Source organism: Lolium rigidum, chromosome 2 (genome assembly GCF_022539505.1).
Source record: "Lolium rigidum isolate FL_2022 chromosome 2, APGP_CSIRO_Lrig_0.1, whole genome shotgun sequence".
Taxonomy (NCBI): Eukaryota; Viridiplantae; Streptophyta; class Magnoliopsida; order Poales; family Poaceae; genus Lolium; species Lolium rigidum.
The window spans coordinates 147,983,654-148,007,417 of record NC_061509.1 but is presented as its reverse complement, the minus strand read 5'-3'; the positions used below and the strand labels follow the sequence as shown (position 1 = coordinate 148,007,417).

At 47.0% G+C, this 23,764-nt stretch overlaps 1 protein-coding gene and 1 long non-coding RNA gene across 2 annotated transcripts; one reads left to right on the top strand and one right to left on the bottom strand.

Moving 5' to 3' along the window:
* Window positions 1-2,836: 2,836 nt before the first annotated feature.
* Window positions 2,837-3,607, bottom strand: LOC124687427. The gene is made up of 3 exons (XR_006998215.1): window positions 3,162-3,607; window positions 3,007-3,072; window positions 2,837-2,909 (listed from the first exon to the last, which is right to left on the bottom strand). It is a non-coding gene; the product is annotated as an uncharacterized LOC124687427 (long non-coding RNA).
* Window positions 3,608-7,363: 3,756 nt separating this feature from the next.
* LOC124690207 (U-box domain-containing protein 33-like) lies at window positions 7,364-12,093 on the top strand. Its single transcript, XM_047223623.1, has 9 exons — window positions 7,364-7,670; window positions 8,326-8,447; window positions 8,927-9,048; window positions 9,242-9,346; window positions 9,474-9,912; window positions 10,019-10,162; window positions 10,271-10,798; window positions 10,875-11,654; window positions 11,741-12,093. The coding sequence occupies exons 1-9, from the start codon at window positions 7,364-7,366 to the stop codon at window positions 11,951-11,953; spliced, it is 2,760 nt and encodes a 919-aa protein (XP_047079579.1). The 3' UTR covers window positions 11,954-12,093.
* The last annotated feature ends 11,671 nt before the right edge of the window (window positions 12,094-23,764 follow it).

Sequence of the window (23,764 nt, the reverse complement as noted above, 5' to 3'; positions counted from 1 at the left end):
AAATTACAGTTTGGCTATTGACAAATAGAGAGGGCATAACAATGCACATACATATCATGATGACTACTATGAGATTTACTTTCCATCTTCATTTCTTCTTCTTGATCATATCACATATATGTCTTCAAATCGATGATCTTGATGCCAATACTCAAGGTATATCTTTTATCTTCATGGTATCCATACTCGAATCCAGCTCATGGACTACAAATAGTACCTATGAAATATTACTTCATATAAAATCAATGCAAACATTAGTCCATGTCTATACTCGAATCCAGCTCTTTTAGATGTTATTTGGCTTTGATCATGTCTATATTAAGTTGAGAAGTCAACATAGTTATAGTATCATACCAATCGTATCATCGGTGCAACTCGATGATACAATTAGTGCATGAGAGAAGAAGCATACTTCTTGTGTACCATTGCATTGCACTGCTGATTCCTGTGACAAGAAATTTCAGGAGCTCAAAGCTTCGCAAATTAGTTGATGTCAGGGGTGTACGCAGCAGGGCGGTCGGGTGGGCCGTGGCCCACCCTGAATTTCTGAAAAAAGTTTTATAGTTAGTCATTTAGGTAAACTTTTATCACATATAACAGTGAAAAAGAAAATTAGGAAGGCGCCCACCCTACAGTTTACCATGTTGTAACTTGGAGCATATATGTATTTCTTAAAAGAGGATTCAAGACCTAAACAAGACTTACTTGTAGTAGATAGCTGTGAAAAGAATGGTCTCATCTAGTGTAAAGTAGTCAAGGTCACTACTGGTCAACAACTTGATAATTTTCCCCGACAAGCAAATAATAATCAGTTTGAAGATACTATTTTGGAGGAACAATACCAACGCATCAATGTAACTAATAAAATTATACAGTATATTTTTCACTCCAGTCAATTGTTTTCGGTTCCTGGAGACAATGGAGTAAACAGGATGCTCGAAGGTTTCATCACCGATATGTAGGTATGATCACCGACGGTTTTGCTTTATTTCACCGCTTTATTCTGCAGGACCGATGTACACCGAAAACTCGAGCGAGTCGGAACTGAACTTGCATGCATGGATCACCGAGTTAGGTTGTTATGTGGCTGCTAGGGTTTGGGAGGGAGAGAGAGGGCTGCGAGGGCGCGAGAGGGCCGGCCGGGGGCCTTGCCCACGGCCGGTGGCAAGAGAGAAGGGATTTCCTTCTTAATTCTTGCTTGATTAGATTGATACATCTCCTCTCCATATATAGAGAGGTTTACTTGACTCCCAAGCAAGGCTTACTTGACCCCTAAGCAAACCATAAGACTAACGGGCCCAGGCCCATGACGTACTCTAACACTACACCCCACCTGGACATGCAGCTCGTCCTCGAGCTGCAACCTAAACAAACCATGACTCGACGCCTAAAAACAAGCCTTTTACATCTCGGCTTGTTTTATTACTCTCAACCTGAAATGGACTGGGACGCTTTATTGTTGACCCCTGAACATAAAGTGGACACCATCCGCCCGTCGGACGTGCACTTGTACAGCCACCTGGATCCCATGGAAACCAGCGGGACAAAAGGAGCCTGCGCGGCGGCCGGCGTCGGAATGCAATGGTGCTACGCGGTGCGCTCCTGTCGGTGACACCATGCCTTCTCCCCGCCGGATGACTGTCGATGGCGCAGACTTTGAGGTCGCTGCCCGCGGGAAAATCAGCATGTCCGCCGCCCGTGGGGGAAACCGCACGCCCAAGATCCCCAACGCAGCGGACGAGATCGAGGTCCGTTGCGCAACGAACCGCAACTTGGAGGAGCTGCAGCTGCAGATCACGCATCTCCCGCACACGCCGACGCACTAGGAGGCCGCGCGCAGCAACCTGCAGCCTCACCGCCGCCGACACGTGGCGGATAGCGATCCAAGCCGGAAGCGGTGACGGCGACGGAGGGAAACGGACCTGGTGGAAGGGCATCCCGGCCGTGTCGATGTAGAGCCCGGGGCCAAGGTCGCTCCCACACCGCCGAAAGCGCAGGGACGGCGTCGGTGGCGGCGGCGGCCGCCGCCGCGGTGTTGGTGGCGACGGCAGCTGCTGTTGCGGCTGCCCACCGAACGGCAGGGACAGCATTGGTGAGGACAACGACCGCATCGGCGGCGTTGGTGGCGGCGGCGGCTCGCCGTCGTTGCGGCGTCCCGGTGGGGAAGAAGGTGGCCGCCCGTCGAAGAAGAGGGACCCCCGACGCCGAGGTAGGGTCCGGCCCGGAGATGGTGGACAGCGGCGGTGGGGAATGCGGCAGCCCGGCGTCGGGTGGCGGCGACGACAGCAGCGAGCGTTGGCCGCAGCGGCCCGGCGATCGCGGCGGAGGCCGCCCGGTGCGTCGGCCGCCACGGGCTGCCGGCGCCGCCGGCGGCGGCGGCCCATAGGGACCGGCCAGGAAGAGGCGGATCTCCCGGATAGCGAGTGGTGAGATCGTGGAGGGCTGCGGTGATCTCCGCCGAGAGAACGGCGGGGACGGCGGAGTGCGGCGGCGGCGGGTGGGAAGAACTCGGTGGAGGGTCTGGACATGATCGAACCCGGGAAGCCGATACCAAGTGTTATGTGGCTGCTAGGGTTTGGAAGGGAGAGAGAGGGCTGCGAGGGCGCGAGAGGGCCGGCCGGGGGCCTTGCCCACGGCCGGTGGCAAGAGAGAAGGGATTTCCTTCTTAATTCTTGCTTGATTAGATTGATACATCTCCTCTCCATATATAGAGAGGTTTACTTGACTCCCAAGCAAGGCTTACTTGACCCCTAAGCAAACCATAAGACTAACGGGCCCAGGCCCATGACGTACTCTAACATAGGTGCTGGACTACCTGGTCTTCGAAGAGACTCTTTGATATCACCATCATAAGAAAACTGAATACAAGACCCCATCTGATGAGCCAATTGATGTCCAACATGTTACAACTGTCCAACAGAGTAGCATGACTATGATATAATATAAATTATCACACAAATAGATGTTGGCGAAATTCTGAATGTTGAAGAGAACAATGGAAATTACCGCTCCATAGAAGTAAGCTACTCCAGATGTCTAAACAATGGAAATTACTGCCCCATGAGAATTAAACTGCTTCAGATGTGACTGAATTAATAGATGAACAAACACATTCCCTAATCCCAAAAAAATGATGGTGGAAAAATCTTTTTAACTTTTACCATGTCATGTGGGCTCTTATTCAGAAATCCTGTAGAGCCTCTCCTAGAGGTGGGCAGAATACCACGGTGGATCGATTGAATTGCATTCACATGGAAGAGCAGCTCCCGTACAAAACCAACCATACATCCTTATGCATACGAACATTGTACAAGTGTCCAACTAAATATGTGGATCAGTTTCATCTGAACAACATTAGAAGTATATATTGTGCAATCTGTAATAAACTTCCCATGCATATATCCTCTTATACTGAACGAAGATAAGTGAATCCAAACAATAAGGGAGGCATCAGGCATAGAATTTGAAATAGTCACAAATCACATGGAGGTTGTCCTGGTAAACCTAGCTTCAGGTGCTACTGCGCCTGAAACTAATCAGGCAGGCCAATGTTGTTGGTAGGGAAGAAGACCATGACGGCCACCCGATCCGCTCCCGATTCATCCACCAAGTGGATCTTGAGTGCCCAACACCGTGTGTTCCGCACAGAATTGCGCATCACCGGCCTAACCAACACAAAAATCCGACGTCACACCTCCACATAGCGGATAGCGAGTGTAGCAACCGGGGAAGGAGAGGTACGAAGGTACCTGGCAGGAAAAGTGGTCGCCGGCTTGGTTCCCTGAGGGGTCGCCGTTTCTTGCCGTCACAGAGAGGGCTGGGCGGTTGCCCGAATTTGTTGCTCGCGCAGTTGGGCATGGCGGCGGCACCTAGGGTTTGCCTTAAGCCGCAGGAGGTAGGAGAGCGTCCGAGGAATTTGTTGCGGTGGGACGCGGCTGCTTGATGTAGAGGCCCGGAGGTCCGGAGGAGGCGCCGCGGTCGGAGATGGTGAGCGCAAGCGACGAGAGGATGAGAGGAGGGCAAAGAAGAACATTTTTTTTGCTTCCCGATCGTTTGATGTCTACTTTGATGGGCTCCAGTGAACGAGGCCCAAATTACCAGGATTGACCTAAGTCGGTTTACGGAGTAGCAGCCCGGTAAGGAAAACTGGCCCATCTAACGCGATGGAACCCGAGTAAAACCGGAAAGACATGGTCAGCGACGTTTCATGATTGTTCACTTGATATAGATCATTAGATGGGAAGATCGGACGGTTCAGGCCGTCAAGGCGCCGTGAGGGGCTGTAGGTGGTTGAGTTTTACTGTTTACTAATAGCATGTTGGCTGAACAAATTACGGTTTGGCTATTGACAAATAGAGAGGGCATAACAATGCACATACATATCATGATGACTACTATGAGATTTACTTTCCATCTTCATTTCTTCTTCTTGATCATATCACATATATGTCTTCAAATCGATGATCTTGATGCCAATACTCAAGGTATATCTTTTATCTTCATGGTATCCATACTCGAATCCAGCTCATGGACTACAAATAGTACCTATGAAATATTACTTCATATAAAATCAATGCAAACATTAGTCCATAGGGATTATCATTAATTACCAAAACCACACATAGGGACAATGTACCCTTACATACTCCCAGCAACCGTCAGCCAGGCACAACAACCACTCCCAGCCTCCACGAGGAGCGGCGGCGGCTCGAGCCTCTCCTCTCTGCTCTGCCCTTTCTCTCCCTTTACATCTCTCTCTCTCTCTCTCAAATCCCGAGGCATCAAATTGCTGAAATATTGAGGCATCAAGTCGCTGTATAGTCGCAGAAAATCGCCGTCGAGCCAGTGACATGGCGTGACTTACTCCGTGAGTCAAGTCGCTAGTGCGGCTCATCCACGTTAGAACGACTTGGGATTAGTCGGAGACTAATCAGCGATTAGTCGGCAACTCAAAAATCATGGGTTGGAGAGCAACGATTGAGCAGGGAGAGATAGCGAGTGGTCGGTTTTGGTCGGGAGTTGTTTTTTCGCGGTGCTAGAGAACAAGTGATGGACACGTCGAGCGCGTGCATGATGCAGGTGTCAAGCTTCATGCACTAACCAACACAACTAAAAGCCTGAACTGATGAAAAGTGCTAGATAATCCACTTATACATATCACATCCCTTCTCACTCGTGTAGAAGATCAACTCATGGAAAGAACAATAGCACAAGTATGAATGATTATATACGTGGCCGACATAGAGCTGGGCACATTGCGAAAGCCATGACTCGAACTCAAGATACTGGTCTTTGATACCATGTTGAAATATGCAATTATCATTCACTAGGTGAAAGGCCAATACATGTACATGTGTGAAAAGTGCAGAAAACTCCGTATAGAACGAGGACGTACAAAAAAAGAGACTAAACAACTCTAACGGCGGGGACGAATTTGAAATTCTGTTAGCGGCTGATCAAGCGCTGTTGCGCTAGCGTTGTAGACAGGGGAGCTAATTAAGCTCATAATTAGAATTTCTGGAGTTTATTTTTTCCACTTAAGCGGCTGCGCAAGCCGTCCGCATCGATCGTGGCTACTCTAGTACTCTTGGCTTCGACATCGACATTCCTTGAGCTACAGTTCCGCGTAACTCATCTCCCGGAGACGTTGACCTCAAGTCCTGAAGCATTTGTAAGCCCGAACTTGGTACGCGAGAGTGCCTTTTCAGAACCCGGCGGTATGTGAACCCATGGGAACTCCAAATTCTATTGGTCCACGTAAGGAGTGGTCCTAATCTGGTGGCAGGGTATTTTCATAGTTAATTTGAGTTGTAATTGCTAGGTATACAATACATGGACCCCATGGGGTATTAATTCTCTGCCGTGAGCCCGTAACCTTCATCCTCTCTCTCTCGCCGCCCGTCCATGGAGCTCGGGACTGGCACGCGTTTGACCAGTACCTGCGCAACCACCGCCCGCCCTTGGCTCTGTGCGAGCTCGTCAGGAGTCCCGTGGACGCCGAGAAGCTGACGTACATCTGCTCCAGGAAGATGCTGGACAGGTCGACGTGGAAGGAGATGACCCGGCCGACGGAGCTTCCGCGTCGGAGCAGTCCGCCTCGACCGCGGCCGCACCTGGCCGTCGGAGCGCCGGAGCTGCTGCGTGGGAGCAGTCTGCCTCGCCCGCCCTGTCAATCGGCCGCACTTGGCCGACGGAGCCCGGGAGCCATCGGAGCTGCTGTGTCCAGGACTCCAGGTCACCCGCTGCACCTGGCTGTTTTGCTGCTCCCTCGCGTCTGCCCGCATACTTCGTCTCATATACTCAAATTCATCCGCACAAGACCACGAGGCCGTGTCTCTCATCAGCGTGATCACTAGCTAGCCTATCCACCGCCGTGCTCCACTCCCGCTGCTCACCGATTCAACCACCATTCTTGGCGAGTGCCAGGGACAGCCCGAAGCTCTACACGCCATGTGCCGCACGGTGCCAGGTCAGCTGGCGTTGGAACTGGGTGGCGACAGCGACGCGTGTGGGGATTAGACTGGGGATGAAGAAGGCATCGTCAATGTCGACGGCGGCGCCTCCGTTCAAGCGCTCCAGCCTGAGACGAGTCAAAACAGTGATATTGCCGCGCCACGCTGGCGACCTCGCCTAGTTGCACCTCAGTCAATCGGTCTCGCCTGGTTCCGCATCAGTTGCCGTTCTCGCTTGGTTCCGCATCGAGCGCTGCACGAGACGCGGCGTCAAATATGCAACGGCCGTCGGCAGCCTCGATCCCGTAGTCCATGAGCGGACGACGCTCTAGCTCGTCGTCATGCCGGCGTGCGCCATGAGCCCGTGAGAAGAAGCTGGAGAAGAAGCCGTGAGAAGAAGCATGGAGAGAGATGGTTTGGGCTAGTGAATTGTCTTCGCATTCAATTCCTGGTCCCATGTCTGGTGTATGCACAGAGCAATTAATTCGTGGTCCAAGCTTTATGTATTTTCATATGTATTCCGCTCCATAATTAGAAAACTTGGCAGCAGTGTTGTGGGGCCCATCTCTCTCTTAGCCAATGGGAGAGCTAGTTCTGCCAGGAGCATATGCCCGGCGGTTCATTCGAGCATTTTCCCTTGGTACGCCCCCTATAAACGACTAACCGATACAGGTCTCCTTATCTCGACATCGACAATCCTGGAGTTGCAGTCGAGAGGAACTCATTGTGCTTGTGCCGGAGACGGTTGACCTGAAGAATTCTAAACCCCAAGTTGGCAACGCCCCGTCCATTTCCTCCGGATTTCCCCCGGCATCTCCGGCAGATTCCCGAGAGCGGCGACGCGTTTACCCCAAACGTTTATAGTCGCCGGGAGCGGCGTTCTTAGCGCCGTCCCGTCTGGTCCAGGGACGATGGGGAGCGACGCCCGCGGTGCCGCGTACAGGCGCTGGGACACGTCGGGGAGCTCGCAGTACAGCTTCAGGACATCGGTCAGCAGCGTGGCCGACATCGGCGGCGAGATTGTGGAGGTGAGTCAGCCCGGCAGCGATATTGCAGAGGAGGCGAGCCAGGCGGCCGAGGACAAGGTGTTCGTGGCCGTCGACGAAGAGTTCAAGCGCGGGAAGAGCGCACTGCAGTGGGCGCTGCAGAACCTGGCCAAGGACGGCGCGCAGGTCGTGGTAGCTCACGTGCACCGCCCCGCGCAGATGATCCCCATGAGTAAGCCTTCCTTATCCGGGTGATTTTAGTCATGAATTTCTTTGAGCAAGAAGAAGGTGTCCGGCCAAATCATGCCATTTTGATTCTCGTTGAGTGAGCTGTTTATATTAAAACAAGTGGATGTGATTTCGTCTGCATTTTGCTTTGGCCAATAGAAAGCCAAGCCAATGCTTGACTTTGACCATGTACAGTCAACACGATAGGGCTCTCTCATTTTGTCATTTTACATCTCTTAACGTAAGCTCAGAATAATGTTTTGGGGAGAATACCTTGAGTCCTGCCTGATCAGTCTGCACTCTCCAGTAGCATATATATCTTGTTTTGCACAGGTGACAAACAAACTCCACCTGCATCTGACGGATAGGTTTAAGTTCAGTCACACAGTTCACTTTCTTATGATAAGCACCACCATTTGGTGTCAATCTAGTACTATTGCTGCAGTAAAAAAACAAGCATCATCCATAAATTTAGTCTAGATACACAGGGTGTGGCAGCAGCACGCATAAATTTTGTAAACCATTTGAATGAAAATTGCATCATACCTTTATGCAGTCATAGAATCCCACCAGGACTATTCTTCTTCAGAGTTCAGAGTAGTCTTTACCAGGATTTGTATTTATCACCTTATGAACACCTTTTCCTTCTGCTATTCCAGTGGGAGCGAAAATGCATTATACCAGGATGCATCCAGAACAGGTCAAGGACCACAGAAAGAAGGAGCTAGAAAAAACATCGGGAAGACTAGATGAATATGTTGTGCTATGCACAAGACTCAAGGTTTTCTTCCCCACATCAGCTATGTCTCTCCCACGGATAAACTAATTAGCGAACCAACTAAATAAGGCAACATATTCACTCATCTTTGGTTCAGGGATAGATTAAACATGAAATTTTTGGGGATTTTTATTTATGGTGAAGTCTATGGAGTGTTGTGGCAAAACAAATTCTAAAATTGACTTCAAACTCAAATTATGTTAGAAACACAAAAATAATAATTTATCATGTCACTAAAATCACATGATTTAATTTTAGTTTCAAGTTATATGCACATAAACAGAGTAAATATGGAAGTTCTTGCAGAATGACTTTTAGATATTTTTTTCATGTTGACACCCCAGCCAACTAGGTTGCAAGAACACCCTAGGGATGGGTTGTGTCTAATACTTGCCACTAAGTATGCCCTCACCAAATAGGAGAAACTAACAAGCATGTATCCTGAATTCCTGAATGGATTATTGATCATTTTTCTATCATAGGTCAGCTGTGATAAAATAATAGTAGAGAACGATGATGTTGCTAAAGGACTTGAGGAGCTTATTACCCTTCATGGCATCACCAAGCTTGTCATGGGAGCAGTATCGGACAAACATTACTCAAAGTATGGATCAAACACCTCATAGTCTCTTAGCATACCATAATTTTATTGTTTTGATCTGCAAAATATCATCACTACGGAGTGATACACATTATTAGCCCACACATTATAAATTTAAGTTGTGGCACAATCTACTGAGGGGGAAAAGGAACAGGCATTTTATGGTTTCAAACATACCATTGTCCTCCTATTGTAGGAAACTGAAAACACCAAAGTCCAAGACATCACTCAGACTGATGGAAGCAGGGGCCTCATCATGTACGATATGGTTTACATGTAAAGGACAGCTGATATGTACCAGGTAAGCTTAAGCCAACAACCTTAAAAAGATAGATGGATTAATTCTCCATTATATTAATCCCAGTACTGTGCATCGAACAATATATGAAAAATTGTTAACATCACCTGTAAATGGCTCAACACTGCAGGGAAGCAAACACAACCGTTCCTATGATACCACCGTCGCCCATAAGCACGGTTGCATCAACATTATCAGCAAGCAGCATTTCCAGCCATAGGAGATCAATTACGAGTCACCTGCCAGAGAGTGAAGCACCAAGCTCAAATGGAAGTCCACCGCATGATCTGAACAGCTCAAGAACAGACATGACACAGTATCCCTCTCGAGGAACCGTACATGACATACCATCTCAGCTATTTGAACCTTCGGAACTCAATATGCAAGGCAGGACACCAAGAACACCATTGAGTTCTACGGGTTCATGGGATGAATATGGGAGGAGATCACAAGGCTCCTGGTACAGTTTATCAAGGAATGATGATGCAATTAGTGTGCCTGGACCAGCAATGGAGCCTCCAATGCAAGAGTCTGATGATGACCATTTTTCGCCTCCTTCTCATGTGCTGGTAAGTATCCTCTACGGTTATGTTGAAGTCTCATAAGATTAATGAGCAAAAAAATAACTCCACCATGTGAAATGCAACAGCTAACGTATGTGTTTGTGCCATACAGGAGGCGAGTCTAGGCGTTGATGCAGATATTTACGGTAGACTTGAAGAGGCTCTCCGCGAAACTCAAGAATCAAAGAAAGAAGTGTTCGAAGAATCAACCAAGCGGCGAAAAGCAGAACTTGATCTGCTTTCAGCTCTTCAAAAGGTAAATGGTTCTGCTTACTAGAGAACCGCAGTTCAGTTTTCTCAGTGTGCATAATTCAGATTGTAAAGCATCTGAATTGAACCAAATAAAGATATGCTAGTCTTACAGGCCAAGGAGCTGGAGAGGTTGTATCATCACGAGATAAGACAGCGGAGAACAATTGAGGAGACACTGCTCACACAGATGCGGGAGCTCCAAGAAACGAAAATTCAGCGCGACACAATATATGATGATCTACATGATGCAGAAGAAGAGAAGGCTATCTTGGAGCAGCGCATAACAGAGATGAAGTCTGCTCTAGAAGATCAGCAGGACAAGCTGGCAACAAGCAATCACCTTGTAGAAGAAGTCCAGGCAGATAAAGAGAAGCTGCAAGAAGAGAGGGATGCTGCGGTGACAGCGGCTGAAGAGTTGCGTCAGAAGAACGAGCAGAGGATTTCGATGCCGGCTGAGGCATTGAACACCGAGTTCTCCCCCTTTGAGCTTGAACAGGCAACTCGAAGCTTCGATGAAGCACTCAAGATCGGCGAGGGTGGGTTCGGATGTGTGTACAAAGGCTCACTTCGCAGCACAACGGTGGCCATAAAGTTGCTGCATCCAGAGAGCTTGCAGGGCCAGTCTGAATTCAACCAAGAGGTAATTCTTCAGATGCTCACAATTGGCATGAGTTGTAGAGTCGATCGTTCCTAATCCTGCAGCCAAACCACTGCAGGTTGCAGTCCTCAGCAGAGTACGGCATCCGAACCTCGTCACTCTGATCGGGTCGTGCCGGGAGGCGTTCGGCCTGGTGTACGAGTTCCTCCCAAACGGCAGCCTCGAGGAACGGCTTGCCTGCATGAACAACACGCCGCCGTTAACATGGCAGGTGCGCACCAGGATCATCTACGAGATGTGCTCGGCCCTGACGTTCCTCCACTCGAACAAGCCCCACCCGGTGGTACATGGCGACCTGAAGCCGGCCAACATCCTCCTCGACGCCAACCTCGTGAGCAAGCTGGGGGACTTTGGCATCTGCCGGCTCCTGATACAGTCTAACAACTCCGCCAACACCACCAAGTTGTACCGGACGACCACCCCGAGGGGCACCTTCGCGTACATGGACCCGGAGTTCATGTCCACCGGCGAGCTCACGCCGCGCTCGGACGTGTACTCCTTCGGCATCATCATCCTGCAGCTCCTCACGGGCCGGCCGCCCCAGAAGATCGCCGACGTGGTGGAGGACGCGATGGAGAAGGGGGATCTGCACTCGATCATCGATCCCTCCGCGGGAAGCTGGCCGTTCGTGCAGGCCAACCAGCTAGCGCACCTCGGCCTTCGGTGCGCCGAGATGAGCAGGAGGCGCCGGCCGGATCTCGCCCGCGAGGTGTGGGTGGTGGTCGAGCCCCTGATGAAAGCCGCATCGCTGACCGCCCGGCGGCCCACGTTCGCAGCAGCTTCTTCGCCAGACGACGAAGCTTCCACTCCGTCCTACTTCCTCTGCCCGATCTTTCAGGTAGATGGTGTGGCATTGCATGATCTTTCACGTAGATTAGAAACTTCAGATTCAGATAAGTCTTACCAAATTAATGGTAAAAACAGGAGATGATGAGTGATCCGCACATTGCGGCAGACGGGTTCACATATGAAGCAGAGGCGATTAGAGGGTGGCTCGACAGTGGACACGACACGTCGCCGATGACGAACCTAAAGCTCGCGCACCGCGAGCTCACCCCAAATAGGGGGCTCCGCGCCGTCATTCTCGAGTGGCAACAACAACTGCATCAGCGTCGGTACCATGAAGACTGGATATGACAGATGGCAGATGGCCAATTCCTGAATACACATGGAAAAGTCCAATCTCAAAAATTGTAAATCGTGTACAGATGAGTCTGGATTGATACTTTTGGGGATCAAAATTCTTTGAAGAAGGTGGAAATTTACTTTGGTGTTCTCGAAGATGGTGTGCATGTTTTGAATACGAAAGCAGAATTGGCGATTCGACATCCTTCCCATACGTTGAGCGTGGAATCTGATTCTTATCCGCCTCAAACGCTGGGAGACGGCAGTGTAAAGGACGGGAGTGCGCCGCTGCGTTGATGCCCTAATGAGGAAGCCTAGAAGATCTAGCAAATTACTGTATCTCAATGTAAATTATGTTGTACGAGTGAGCGAGATGATTGGAGAAGACACGCGCGAGGGGATTGGGTTGTGGCGGCTTTTCCACACGTGGGTGCCCTTTTTATAACACGCAGTGAAAAACGAGTCTGGGATTTGCTCTAGAGAGAGATCCACCGGCTATAATCTCAAATCGTTGTGAGTGCCTCATCGGGTGCATCTATTATACATTTGGATTACCTTTGGAGAGAGAAGCGAATGTTCTTTTTTTTTCTTAAGATCAGAAGCAAACCGTTGCGTCCCTGAGTTTCCATATACATGCATATTAGTTCTGTAAAATATATTTTTGTAAACTCTGAACAATTGTTATTATATATTAAAAAAATATCGGCATCAACACCAACACCAGAAGCTCATTGTCGCATCACAAACAAGAGAAAATTCCACAAAACACCAACTATTGTATCGTCCCCATTGTTGTTGTTGCATAAACTACTCACTTTACAACAAAAAATTGAACATACCAGCAACAGTTCATGTAATAGGTTGCACAAAGGTCTAAATCTCGGATTAAGCTGATTAATAGCGGATTTGAGGCAGCACCTAGTTGTCTCATAATTTTTTAGAAGTTCAAATTTTCAGAAAAGTATGGCCGAATCTCACATAAGGTGAACTTTCAAACGGCCGGTCAAAATTGTTCCAAACTTTCACATGCTACTTAGTTCATATTGTTTAATTACTATTTTAGATTTTAGATTTTTAAAAATTTCACCAAATTTTGGCCAAATCTTATAAAAAGTGACAAAAACTTTCGAATTGTTGATGCAAACTGCTAAAAAAAAAATCTTTGATCAGTTAGTCTACATTGCCCTCTGATGACATGTGGACAGATAATGACACGTTATCAATGACTTGTTGGCCCAAGCCATCCCGTATCGTGTTAACTATCTTAATTAGTACAAGCTATTATATAAATAGTTGGTGGTTTGTGAAAAAATAATTGTAAATTGAGTAGTTTGCATAACTAGGACAACAGTAGTTGATGGTTTCTGCAATTTCCTCAACCTGATGATGTATCGTGGCAGCGTCAAAGCAATCTAATCGGCATCCAACAAGCTAAATATTTTTTCCGTACCACAGCACTACTTCCTCTTTTGCATCCAAACTAGTCTACTCCAAAAAAATGCATATTTAAGAAAACTCACAGGATTCAAGAAACACAATGATTCCTGCCTTTCATGTAGGGGTGTGGACTGGTACTACCTTTGTGAGAGGGCCAAGAGGAGAGTCAATCGTACCTATGTGTATGCTATATATTTGTATAAATAAGTTAGGTCATACGGGTTTTGTATGGGGCTATGTATACTTGTTTAGTTTTCTAAAAGATCATCGTAGCATTAGTTATGAAGAGATATCAAGCAATCTCAGCTTGTGTTTGAGTCCAAACTGAGTTTGGGGGGGGGGGGGAGGGGGGGTGGGGGTGGGGGGTTGTATCGGAGCACAATCTCGAATTTGTTAGTTCCTCAAGGAGGCAATCATCCCGCTTCAACTAGCCATATCCAAAGTTCCAAACATCATCATATCCTGCCATCAAACTATTGGAAGTCTCAAAGACAAAAAAAAACCTTCGTTTCAAAAAAGGACTGAAAAAAACCGAAAGCAGCTGGCGTCAGCCGGCGCACGCGTGACGGCTGCTGCGTGTCGCGAAGACTTGGCCGGTAGGACGTGACGCCCGTGCACATGCAAGCTTCTTCATCCCTTTCAAAATAAGTGATGCAAGATGCGAACTTACCTACAACTAAAATATATCTAGATAAAATTCTAATACTCCCTCTGTTCATAATAGATGTCTTATATTTGTCTAAATTTAGATGAATCTATACACTAAATACTGTCTATATTCACTAAAATTTGATAAATCTAAGACTTCTATTTATTGACAGAGGTAGTACCACTATTCAAAAAATCAGTCGAGACACCGATTTATCAGCCGATTTATCGTGAATCAGGTGGCAACCGATAAGATTTCGGCATATCAGTTGATTTATCGTGGCACCGATATTTCAGCCGATTTTCCGTCCGATGGCTGATATTTTGGCCGATTTTCAGTGAAATTTCGCTGAACTTCGATCTGCCAGTCGATATTTTCGTCCTATGGTCTTGTAGAATTGTGTATTAGTTCAAAATTTCATTTTTTTATTGATTCAAATGCAAGGAATGAAGGTAATACTTCTATTCAATACTCCAATATTGTTTTTAGAGAGTATATTATAGAAAAATTGGTGCTGAAAATTAGGATTTACAAAAATATAAGCCGATAAATAGCCGACCGAAAAAATCGATTAATCAGCCGATAAATGATTAATCCCTATTTTGAGGCCGGCTGATAAGTAACGATTAATGATTTCTTGAACATTGGGTAGTACTACTTATTTTAAAGCGGAGGTAATATGTTGCAGACAGATGAATAAATCGTCGTGTTCCGAGAAAAGTGGGACCGTGCTTCTTCCAATGGCTTTCTCTTCCCTTCTGTTCCTGCAAGCAAACAGTCCTCTGTGTGAGAGGCTTCTTCTCCTCCAATTGTCTGCATCTGTGTGCACGTAAGTTAGATTTCACTAAACTGAATCAGTACTTTTTTGTAGGATTACCGAGCATATTTATTGGACATCACTGTATTTTACATATGGTCTAAATCTTAGATTTAGTCGGGAAAGATCGTGTGAACTTTCACTGACCGGAAAGACTACTAAATGCAAACTCGGCTGATTATCATTTATCACAGACTGCCCTACAAGCCTACCTACACTAGCTATAACGATTCCAATCTCGTTTAATATGATAAAACATTGCTAATTCGGGCCCTAAACCTCACCAAACGGGGCCTGTCATTCTGGGATTCCACTCCACAAAATCAAATCATGCCCTGCTTAGGTGTAAAGATTCCAGCCCTAGCTGTAACGCAAATTCCAGTTCCCCGGCCTTTGATTGGAACGCAATCAAGAACTATACGCTTTGTACTCGGTCAGGGAATGCCGTGTCTGTAATCTGAATCGGTGCTTAACGCCTTCTCCGCAACGACAACAACAAAACCAACAACAAGGACACGGCGATAACAAGAACCGATGTGCAGTGCAGCTCATCCCTTTGCGGCGGCAACTTCACTCTCTCATCGGATCTTCTTTTCGCGGCACAAGTTGCCTAGTGCAGCGCGACACCTGGGCCCTTTGTACCTTGGTGGAGTTCGACTGTTCGAGCACTTGAAGGAAGCGGCACGGCAGTCGGCAGTGGTCATTCTTTTTGTGTGAATTGCACTGCAATTTTTCTATCGCCGATGGCCGATCCTAGGAAAAGCTTACCGGATGAAGAAGCAAAGGGGTTAGGTTCATGTTACATCATCCGTGCGACTAAAGCTGCGTCACAAGTTTAGTGCTAGACGCTAATACTAATAGTTCCGGCAGGCCACGATGGCTGAATCAGTGATTAAAACAATCAAACTCTCTGCTAGGGTTTAAACATATAGGATAATTTCCGCATCAAATTCGTTTCTGAACCTATTTTAGAGAAATTATATCTGGTCTGAAAGAATTGGACGAATAAGGATATCTGATTCCGAGCTTGACGCGGGATAAGGTATACGATATGGTATGCCAAACAGCACCCGGACATCCGTATCCGAAAATAATTATTAGCTTCACTAGCCCAGTATCCTAATCAGTTTGGCCTCCGTATTCGATAGTTAATGATTAGGATACTGAGCTATTGAAGCATGCATTGGTATTATCCTAACTCTTGTGTTTACATTATTGCATCCATATGAACCTACTTCGTTCATTTTGTTATGTTATATTTATTTACTCTATCATGTTACATTATTTATTTTATGTGTGTGTTTTGTTAAACTTGTATTATCAATTATTTTTTATTGTATGGTTTGCCGGTCCACTTATGCGACGTAAGTATCCAATCAGTTTTGTTTCCGCTCCGTTTCATTCGAATCTGTTTTCGGTCATTATTCGATCTGCTTCAAATCCATCTAGAAAACATATTGTATAGGATATGGTAATGGCAAAATTGGATCTGATTACATCCCAACTCCGTGCTGTGAGAGCTGCAGGAAGTAGTATACGTACTAATTCTTCTTTATTGTGCTTACTGTTTGAGGACAGCCTAGACAAAGTCCATCATGTGCAGCATGATGGTTCATCGATGCGGAAACAGTGGAGTTATAAGCTAGAAGCGGCCAAAGGGGGTATAAAAGACAGTTTGCTGCGTGCACGTATTGATGATTGTTGTACGTAAATTGCGTAGTCATCTACGCTCCATGCCTCCATCGTTGTCTGTGTGTTGTGGTGGTGCCGGGAAGGACGGTGGGTGGCTTTGGATCCCGGACAAAAGCTAAAGAATCCTTGGAAGTGAGGAAAAAGCATAGGCAGCCTATCTAGAATGAGTGCAGCAAAAGAATGTAAGGGGCAAGGAAGAATCGAAAAACGTACAGTACGTAGTAAGAAGCAAGAGAAATGGACATCACATTCGACTTGCACTACTGAGCGAGGACGGGGCTAGTCTTCAGATTAGGGCATCTCCGGGACGACCCAAACGGACGATCAACGACCTTTGTGTCCGCGCGATCGAAAAATGAGTCTTGGGACCAGACTCAGCGGCCCGACGCATAATGATCGGGCAGTCTGCGGATGCGTAAATTTAGCCTAAATATGCGGCGAGTTTGTGTCTCCGCGGACGCGTTGAGTGATCGCCGAATCTCATGTAGGACCCGCGTGTCGGTGGCCGGGACGCTGCTAACATTCCCGCCAGTGGCCATTCCCAGCCCGAAAAATCAAAGTTGACCAAAGCCAACACTCCGTGCCACTGCGATGGACGTCCTCGTCGCCGCAGCCACCATGGATTCCGAGGGAACCCTCGCAGCCACCACCCCGGACTCCCCCCATAGCCACCAACACAGCCCCAATGGAGACCGCATATTCGACCGACTCAAAGCGTGCTGCCACCGCCAGCCGGGAAGCTAAGCCGAAGGCGCCAAAGAAGCTGTTGTCGAAGGAGGAGAAAGGCGTCCAAGCCGCGAAGCGTCGCGGCCGGCTCAAGGATCTGAAGGAGAGGAATGCAGCGGCGGCCACCCAGCAGGTGCAGGCCGCTGCCCAAATGGCGTGGCAGATGCAGGTGAAAGCCGGTGCCCACGTAGGCCTCCATCCTGGCATAGCGGAGGCAATGCTCTTCGTCAAGCAAGAGATGATCGTGGGCGTTGCTCCCCTGGCCTCGTCGGTGAGCTTGGTAAGTTCCCATCTGCGTCCTGGAATGCATGCACCCTCGCTGGTCCACGCGGCGTTGCAGTTCCCTCCGGCGCCGCACCAGTGCACTTCAACGGGGCCCCGGTTCCCGACCTGAACCGGACGCCGAGGAGCGGTGACTCGTGCCCGGCCGCGGCACAGAAGACGCGACGGGTCCCGTGTTAGGGCAATATGCTTGTTGTATTACCAGGGGCCAAAGGCCACAATATATAGTACATGTACAGGTGCTCATATGCAGAAAGCCCCTAACATATGGGGAAACTACAATATACAGATATATACATCTAATACCCCCCCTCAAACTCATGGTGGATCCACAACACTGAGTTTGGAGAGTAAGAAATCATGCTGCGCTCGAGTCTGTGCCTTCGTAAAGAACTCCGCCAACTGCAAATCTGAAGGCACATAATGAACCGCAACAACATCATCCTGTACCTGTGCACGTGTGTAAAAAGCATCAACACCGATATGCTTGGTCAGCTCATGCTTGACCGGATCACGTGCAAATACTGATAGCACATGTAATGTCAGACAAAAGTGGAGTGAGTGTCGTAATAGAGATCCCAAAATCTGCAAGCAACCACCGTAACCAAGTCACCTCAGCAATCAACAAAGTCATAGCCCGCAACTCAGCCTCAACACTCGAACGGGAAACTGCGACCTGTTTCTTCGTCTTCCAAGCAACAAGCGAACCACCAAGAAACACACAGTAAGCAGAAAGCGAACGATGATCCGTAGGATCACTCGCCCACGTAGCATCCGAATAGCACTGGAGCTGGAGAGAGTTGGAATAGGGAAAGAAAAGGCGACGAGTGATCGTGTCACGAAGATAACGAAGAACACGGAGGAGATGACTATAGTGAACAGTGGTAGGAGCTGAGACAAACTGACTCAGTATATGAACAGGATAAGAAATATCAGGACGAGTGACATCAAGATAAACAAGACTCCCAACAAGATGGCGATAACGGGTGGGATCAGGAAGAGGATCACCATCATTAGGACGAAGCTTAACATTAAGCTCCATAGGAGTATCGACTGTGCGCTCATCCCCAAGAGCAGCACGAGCAAGAAGATCCTGAATGTACTTTTTCTGAGAGATAGAAAAGCCATCAGAAGTGGAGGAAACCTCAATGCCAAGAAAATAGCGAAGAGGACCAAGATCAGTCATAAGAAACTGATCACGAAGACGAGCCTTGACGAAGGCAATATACTCAGGATCATCACCAGTAATGATCATATCATCAACATAGAGAAGAAGAAGAGTACATCCACGAGAAGAAGTATGAACGAAAAGTGCTGGATCATGAATACTAGGAGAGAAACCAGCAGCAGTCACCACAGAGGCGAAGCGCTCAAACCAGGCACGAGGGGCCTGTTTGAGACCATAGAGAGAACATCGAAGACAACAAACCATCCCATCGGGAACAGAATACCCAGGAGGAGGCTGCATGTAAACCTCCTCACTCAACTCGCCATTAAGAAAAGCATTCTAAACATCAAGCTGGGAGACAGGCCAGTGGCGAACAGAAGCAACAACAAGAAGGGTACGCACAGTAGTCATATGAGCCACAGGGGCAAAAGTCTCATCATAGTCACGGCCGTGCTCCTGCTGAAAGCCACGAGCCACAAGACGCGCTTTATAGCGCTCAAGAGATCCATCGGAGCGAGTCTTAATTTTATAGACCCACTTACACGTGATAGGACGAACACCGAAGGGGGAGAAACAAGATCCCAAGTGCCAGTGCGCTCAAGCGCAGCGATCTCCTCAGCCATGGCAAGCTGCCATTCAGGATGACGCTCGGCATCCCGATAAGAAGTCGGCTCAGAAACGACAGAGAGACCATACTGACTAGGAGAGTAACGAGCTGGAGCACGACGCTGATGGATAGGCCGTGAAGGGGGAAGGTCATCAGCGGAGGACAACTCATCAGAAGAAGAGGAAGAAGGGACAGCATCAGAAGGATCCGAAACCGGAGAACGAGGAGTACTAGGTGGACTAGACGGAGGAGATGATGGCGCCGAAGGGGGCGCATCAGGACTAGGAGGGGGAGGAGACGGGATAGCAGGGGCTGCAGCCGGAAAAAGAAGAAAAGAGATATCATCCACCGGGTAAGTACCCGAGGTGGGATGAGGATAGAAGAGACGCGTCTCATCAAACGTGATATCACGAGAGATGCACATCCGACGACCAACGGGGTCCCAACAACGATAGCCCTTATGCTCATCACTGTATCCGAGAAAAACACACTCAACAGACTGAGCGGTCAGCTTGGTGCGATCGCGAGGAGGGAGAAGAACATAGCAAACGCAACCAAATAAACGAAGTGTCGAGTAATCTGGAGAGCAACCAGAAAGACGCTCGAGAGGAATGCCACCTTGAAGGGCAGCAGAAGGCTGAATGTTAATGAGGTAAGTCGACGTAGCGACAGCCTCAGCCCAGAAATGCGGCGGAAGAGAGGAAGCAATCATCATAGCACGGGTAGTCTCAAGAATATGACGATGCTTACGCTCGGCGACACCATTTTGAGCATGGGCGCCGTGACACGAGAACTGGGCAAGGGTGCCCTGATACGTCCAAAACGTATCTACTTTCCCGAACACTTTTGCTATTGTTTTGCCTCTAATTTGTGTATTTTGGATGCAACTAACACGGACTAACGCTGTTTTCAGCAGAACTGCTCTGGTGTCTCGTTTTTGTGCAGAAATCCAACTTTCGGGAAAAACCTCGGAATTTATGCAGAAGGCCCTATTTTCCCAGGAAACTAACGGAGCCAGAAGGACAATTGAAGTGGAGGCCCGAGGGCCCCACACCATGGGGCGGCGCGGCCCAGGGGGGGCCCGCGCGGCCCTGTGGTGTGGCCCCCTCGGCCGGCCTCCGACGCCCTCCTTCCGACTATTTATTCGCCTCGACCTAAAAACGCCAAGAAAGAAGTGGAAGTCGCCAGAAACCCTCCAGAACGCCGCCACATCGCGAAACTCCGTCGCGGGAGCCAGAAGTCTCCGTTCTGGCACTCCGCCGGGACGGGGAATTGGAGGAGATCATCACCGCCATCACCGCCAACGCCTCTACATCAACCAGCCATGTTTCCCCCATCCATGTGTGAGTAATTCCCCGCTGTAGGCCGAAGGGGATGGTAGGGATTGGATGAGATTGGTCATGTAATAGCATAAGATTGTTAGGGCATAGTGCCTAGTGTCCGTAATTGGTACTTTGATGATATTGTTGCAACTTGTTATGCTTAATGCTTGTCACTAGGGCCCGAGTGCCATGATCTCAGATCTGAACATGTTATTGCTTCATCAAGATATTCATTGTTTATGGTCTTACCTATAAGTTGTATACACATGTCGTTGTCCGGAACCGATGGCCCCGAAGTGACGAAATCGGGACAACCGGAGGGAATGGTAGCGATGTGAGGATCACATGTGTTCACGGAGTGTTAATGCTTTGCTCCGGTACTCTATTAAAAGGAGTACCTTAATATCCAGTAGTTTCCCTTGAGGCCCGGCTGCCACCGGCTGGTAGGACAAAAGATGTTGTGCAAGTTTCTCATTGCGAGCACGCACGACTATATATGGAACACATGCCTATTGATTGCTTTGTACTTGGACACCGTTTTATTATTATCTCGCAAATGCCCTGCTATGATTGTTACATGAGTTTCTCTCATCCATGCAACGCCCATCATCCGTCCCCGTGCCTACAGTATTTTAATCCTCGCTGTTTACTAAAATCACTACTGCTGTCTTTGTTACTCTGTCGTTGTTATTTCACTACTCGCTACTGCTATAAAACTGTTACTACTGATAAACTCTTGCGAGCAAGTCTGTTTCCAGGTGCAACTGAATTGACAACTCCGTTGTTAAGGCTTCCAAGTGTTCTTTGTCTCCCCTTGTGTCGAATCAATAAATTGGGTTTTACTTCCCTCGAAGACTGTTGCGATCCCCTATACTTGTGGGTCATCAAGACTATTTTCTGGCGCCGTTGCCGGGGAGCATAGCTTTATTTGGAAGTTCACTTGGATTATTATTGTTCGCTGCAAATTCTCCATCATGGGTAAACCTCGCGATACTAAGATCGCCATATTACCATCCACTACAAGAAAAGGTACAATTCTGAATACCTCTGCTGCTCTTGATTCACCATCTGTGATTGATAAACTTGTTTCACCGCCACATGCTTCGCATGCGGGTACTTCTGCTGAATCTGAACACTCTCATAATATTGATAATGTTTCTGCTGTGCTTGATGATAGTGGTTCATTGGGATCTTTTCTAGATGCTACAATTGCTAGGTCTAGACAAATTGAAAATACTTGAAACTCCTAATGCTACTACACTCGTTAGTTCACTCCGAACTTGGTTATTTTAGTGATGATCCCGAGGAAGATTATGTGGAGCTTGATGATGATTTTATTGAAAAATGCAATGCTACTACTGATGCAAGAAAAATTAAAAAGTTGCTTGCGGAACATACTCGTTAGATATAAACTGTCTCCCGATCCTAAATTTGCCACATCTCCTATAAACATTAGGGATAAAGATTATGATTTTTCTCTTGATCTATCTCATATAGCTATTGTTGAGAAAACACCTTTACGTGGTACTTGAAAAAGAAAGTGCTTGTTGAACACATGACTGAGTTATCTACTTTGAGTAGCTTGTTTTCTGATGATGTTAAGAAGCGTACTTACTTTGTTGCTAAAATATTTCCATTCTCATTGAAGGATGACGCTAAAACTTGGTATAATAATTTGCCACCTAGTTCTATTAAAAGTCCAAAAGAATTGCTTGCTGTTTTCTTTCGGAAATATTTTCCTGCTAGTGCTCAACATGCTGCTTTGTAGAGAGTTTATAGTTTTGATCAGGGAGATGAAGAGAAATTACCTGAGGCTTGGGCGAGATTTTGCTCTCTTATTAGAGCTTTGCCTGACCATGATTTAGAAAAGCATGAATTACTTGATATATTTTATAGTGGACTAACCATTGATTCTAGGGCATACCTGGATAGTTGTGCTGGTTGTGTTTTCGAGAAAAGAACTCCAGACGATGTTCGAAGAATTATTGGCTAAAATAGGCCGGAATTATGATGATTGGAATACGCTCTGAACCAACTCCAACGCCAATAGTGAAGAAGAGGGGTTTAATTAAATTGAATGATGAAGATATGAGGGAAGCCAAGAAGTCTCTCAAGGAGAAAGGTATTAAATATGAAGATGTGAAGAATCTACCTCCTATAGAAGATATATGTGAGATAATTCCCCCTTCATCCATGATTGAGGTAGACTCCCTTCAACGCTTTACTAGGGAAGATATTCCGTATTCGAAACCTCCTGCACAATGCTTAGATGAGTTTGATAATTATATTGTTAAGCAAGAAAATTTTAATATGAGAGTAGAGAATCATTTAATGGAAAATTCTCGAGCTATTAGTGAATTGCATGATATTGTGGAGAGAACCTCCAATGATGTTAAGATGCTTGTTAAACATTTTCAAATGATTCAAACTCAAATTGATCAACTCACTAAAGTGCAAAATGACTTGTTAGGGAATAATTCTAAAGAGAAACATGCTTATGAAGTAACAACTAGAGGTGGTGTCTCTACCCAGGATCCTCTATATCCTGAAGGGCATCCCAAAAGAATTGAACAAGATTCTCAATGCATTGAACCTAGTGCTCATTCTAGGAAGAAAAAGAAGAAGAAACATAAAAATGTTGTAGAATCCTCTGAACCTGTTAATGATCCTAATAGTATTTCTATTTCGATGCTGAAGCCGAAAGTGGTAATGAACATGATAATGATAATGATAATGATAAGAATGATACTCCGATAAAGAAGAGGTTGAAGAAGAACCTGAAAAGCATGCTAAAAATAAAAAGTATACTAAAGAAGATTTTATTGCTGAGAAACATGGTAATGAAAGAGAACCTTGGGTGCAAAAGCAAATGCCTTTTCCTGCTAAGAAACTAAAATCAAAGGAAGAGGAACACTATAATAAATTTTGCGATTGGATGAAACCTTTATTCTTGCAAATCCCTTTGACTGATGCTATTAAATTGCCACCTTATTCAAAGTATATGAAAGATATTGTTACTAACAAAAGGAAAATCCCCAATGAGGAAATTTCCACTATGCTTGCTAATTACTCTTTCAATGGCAAAATTCCAAAGAAGTTGGGCGACCCAGGTATACCTACTAT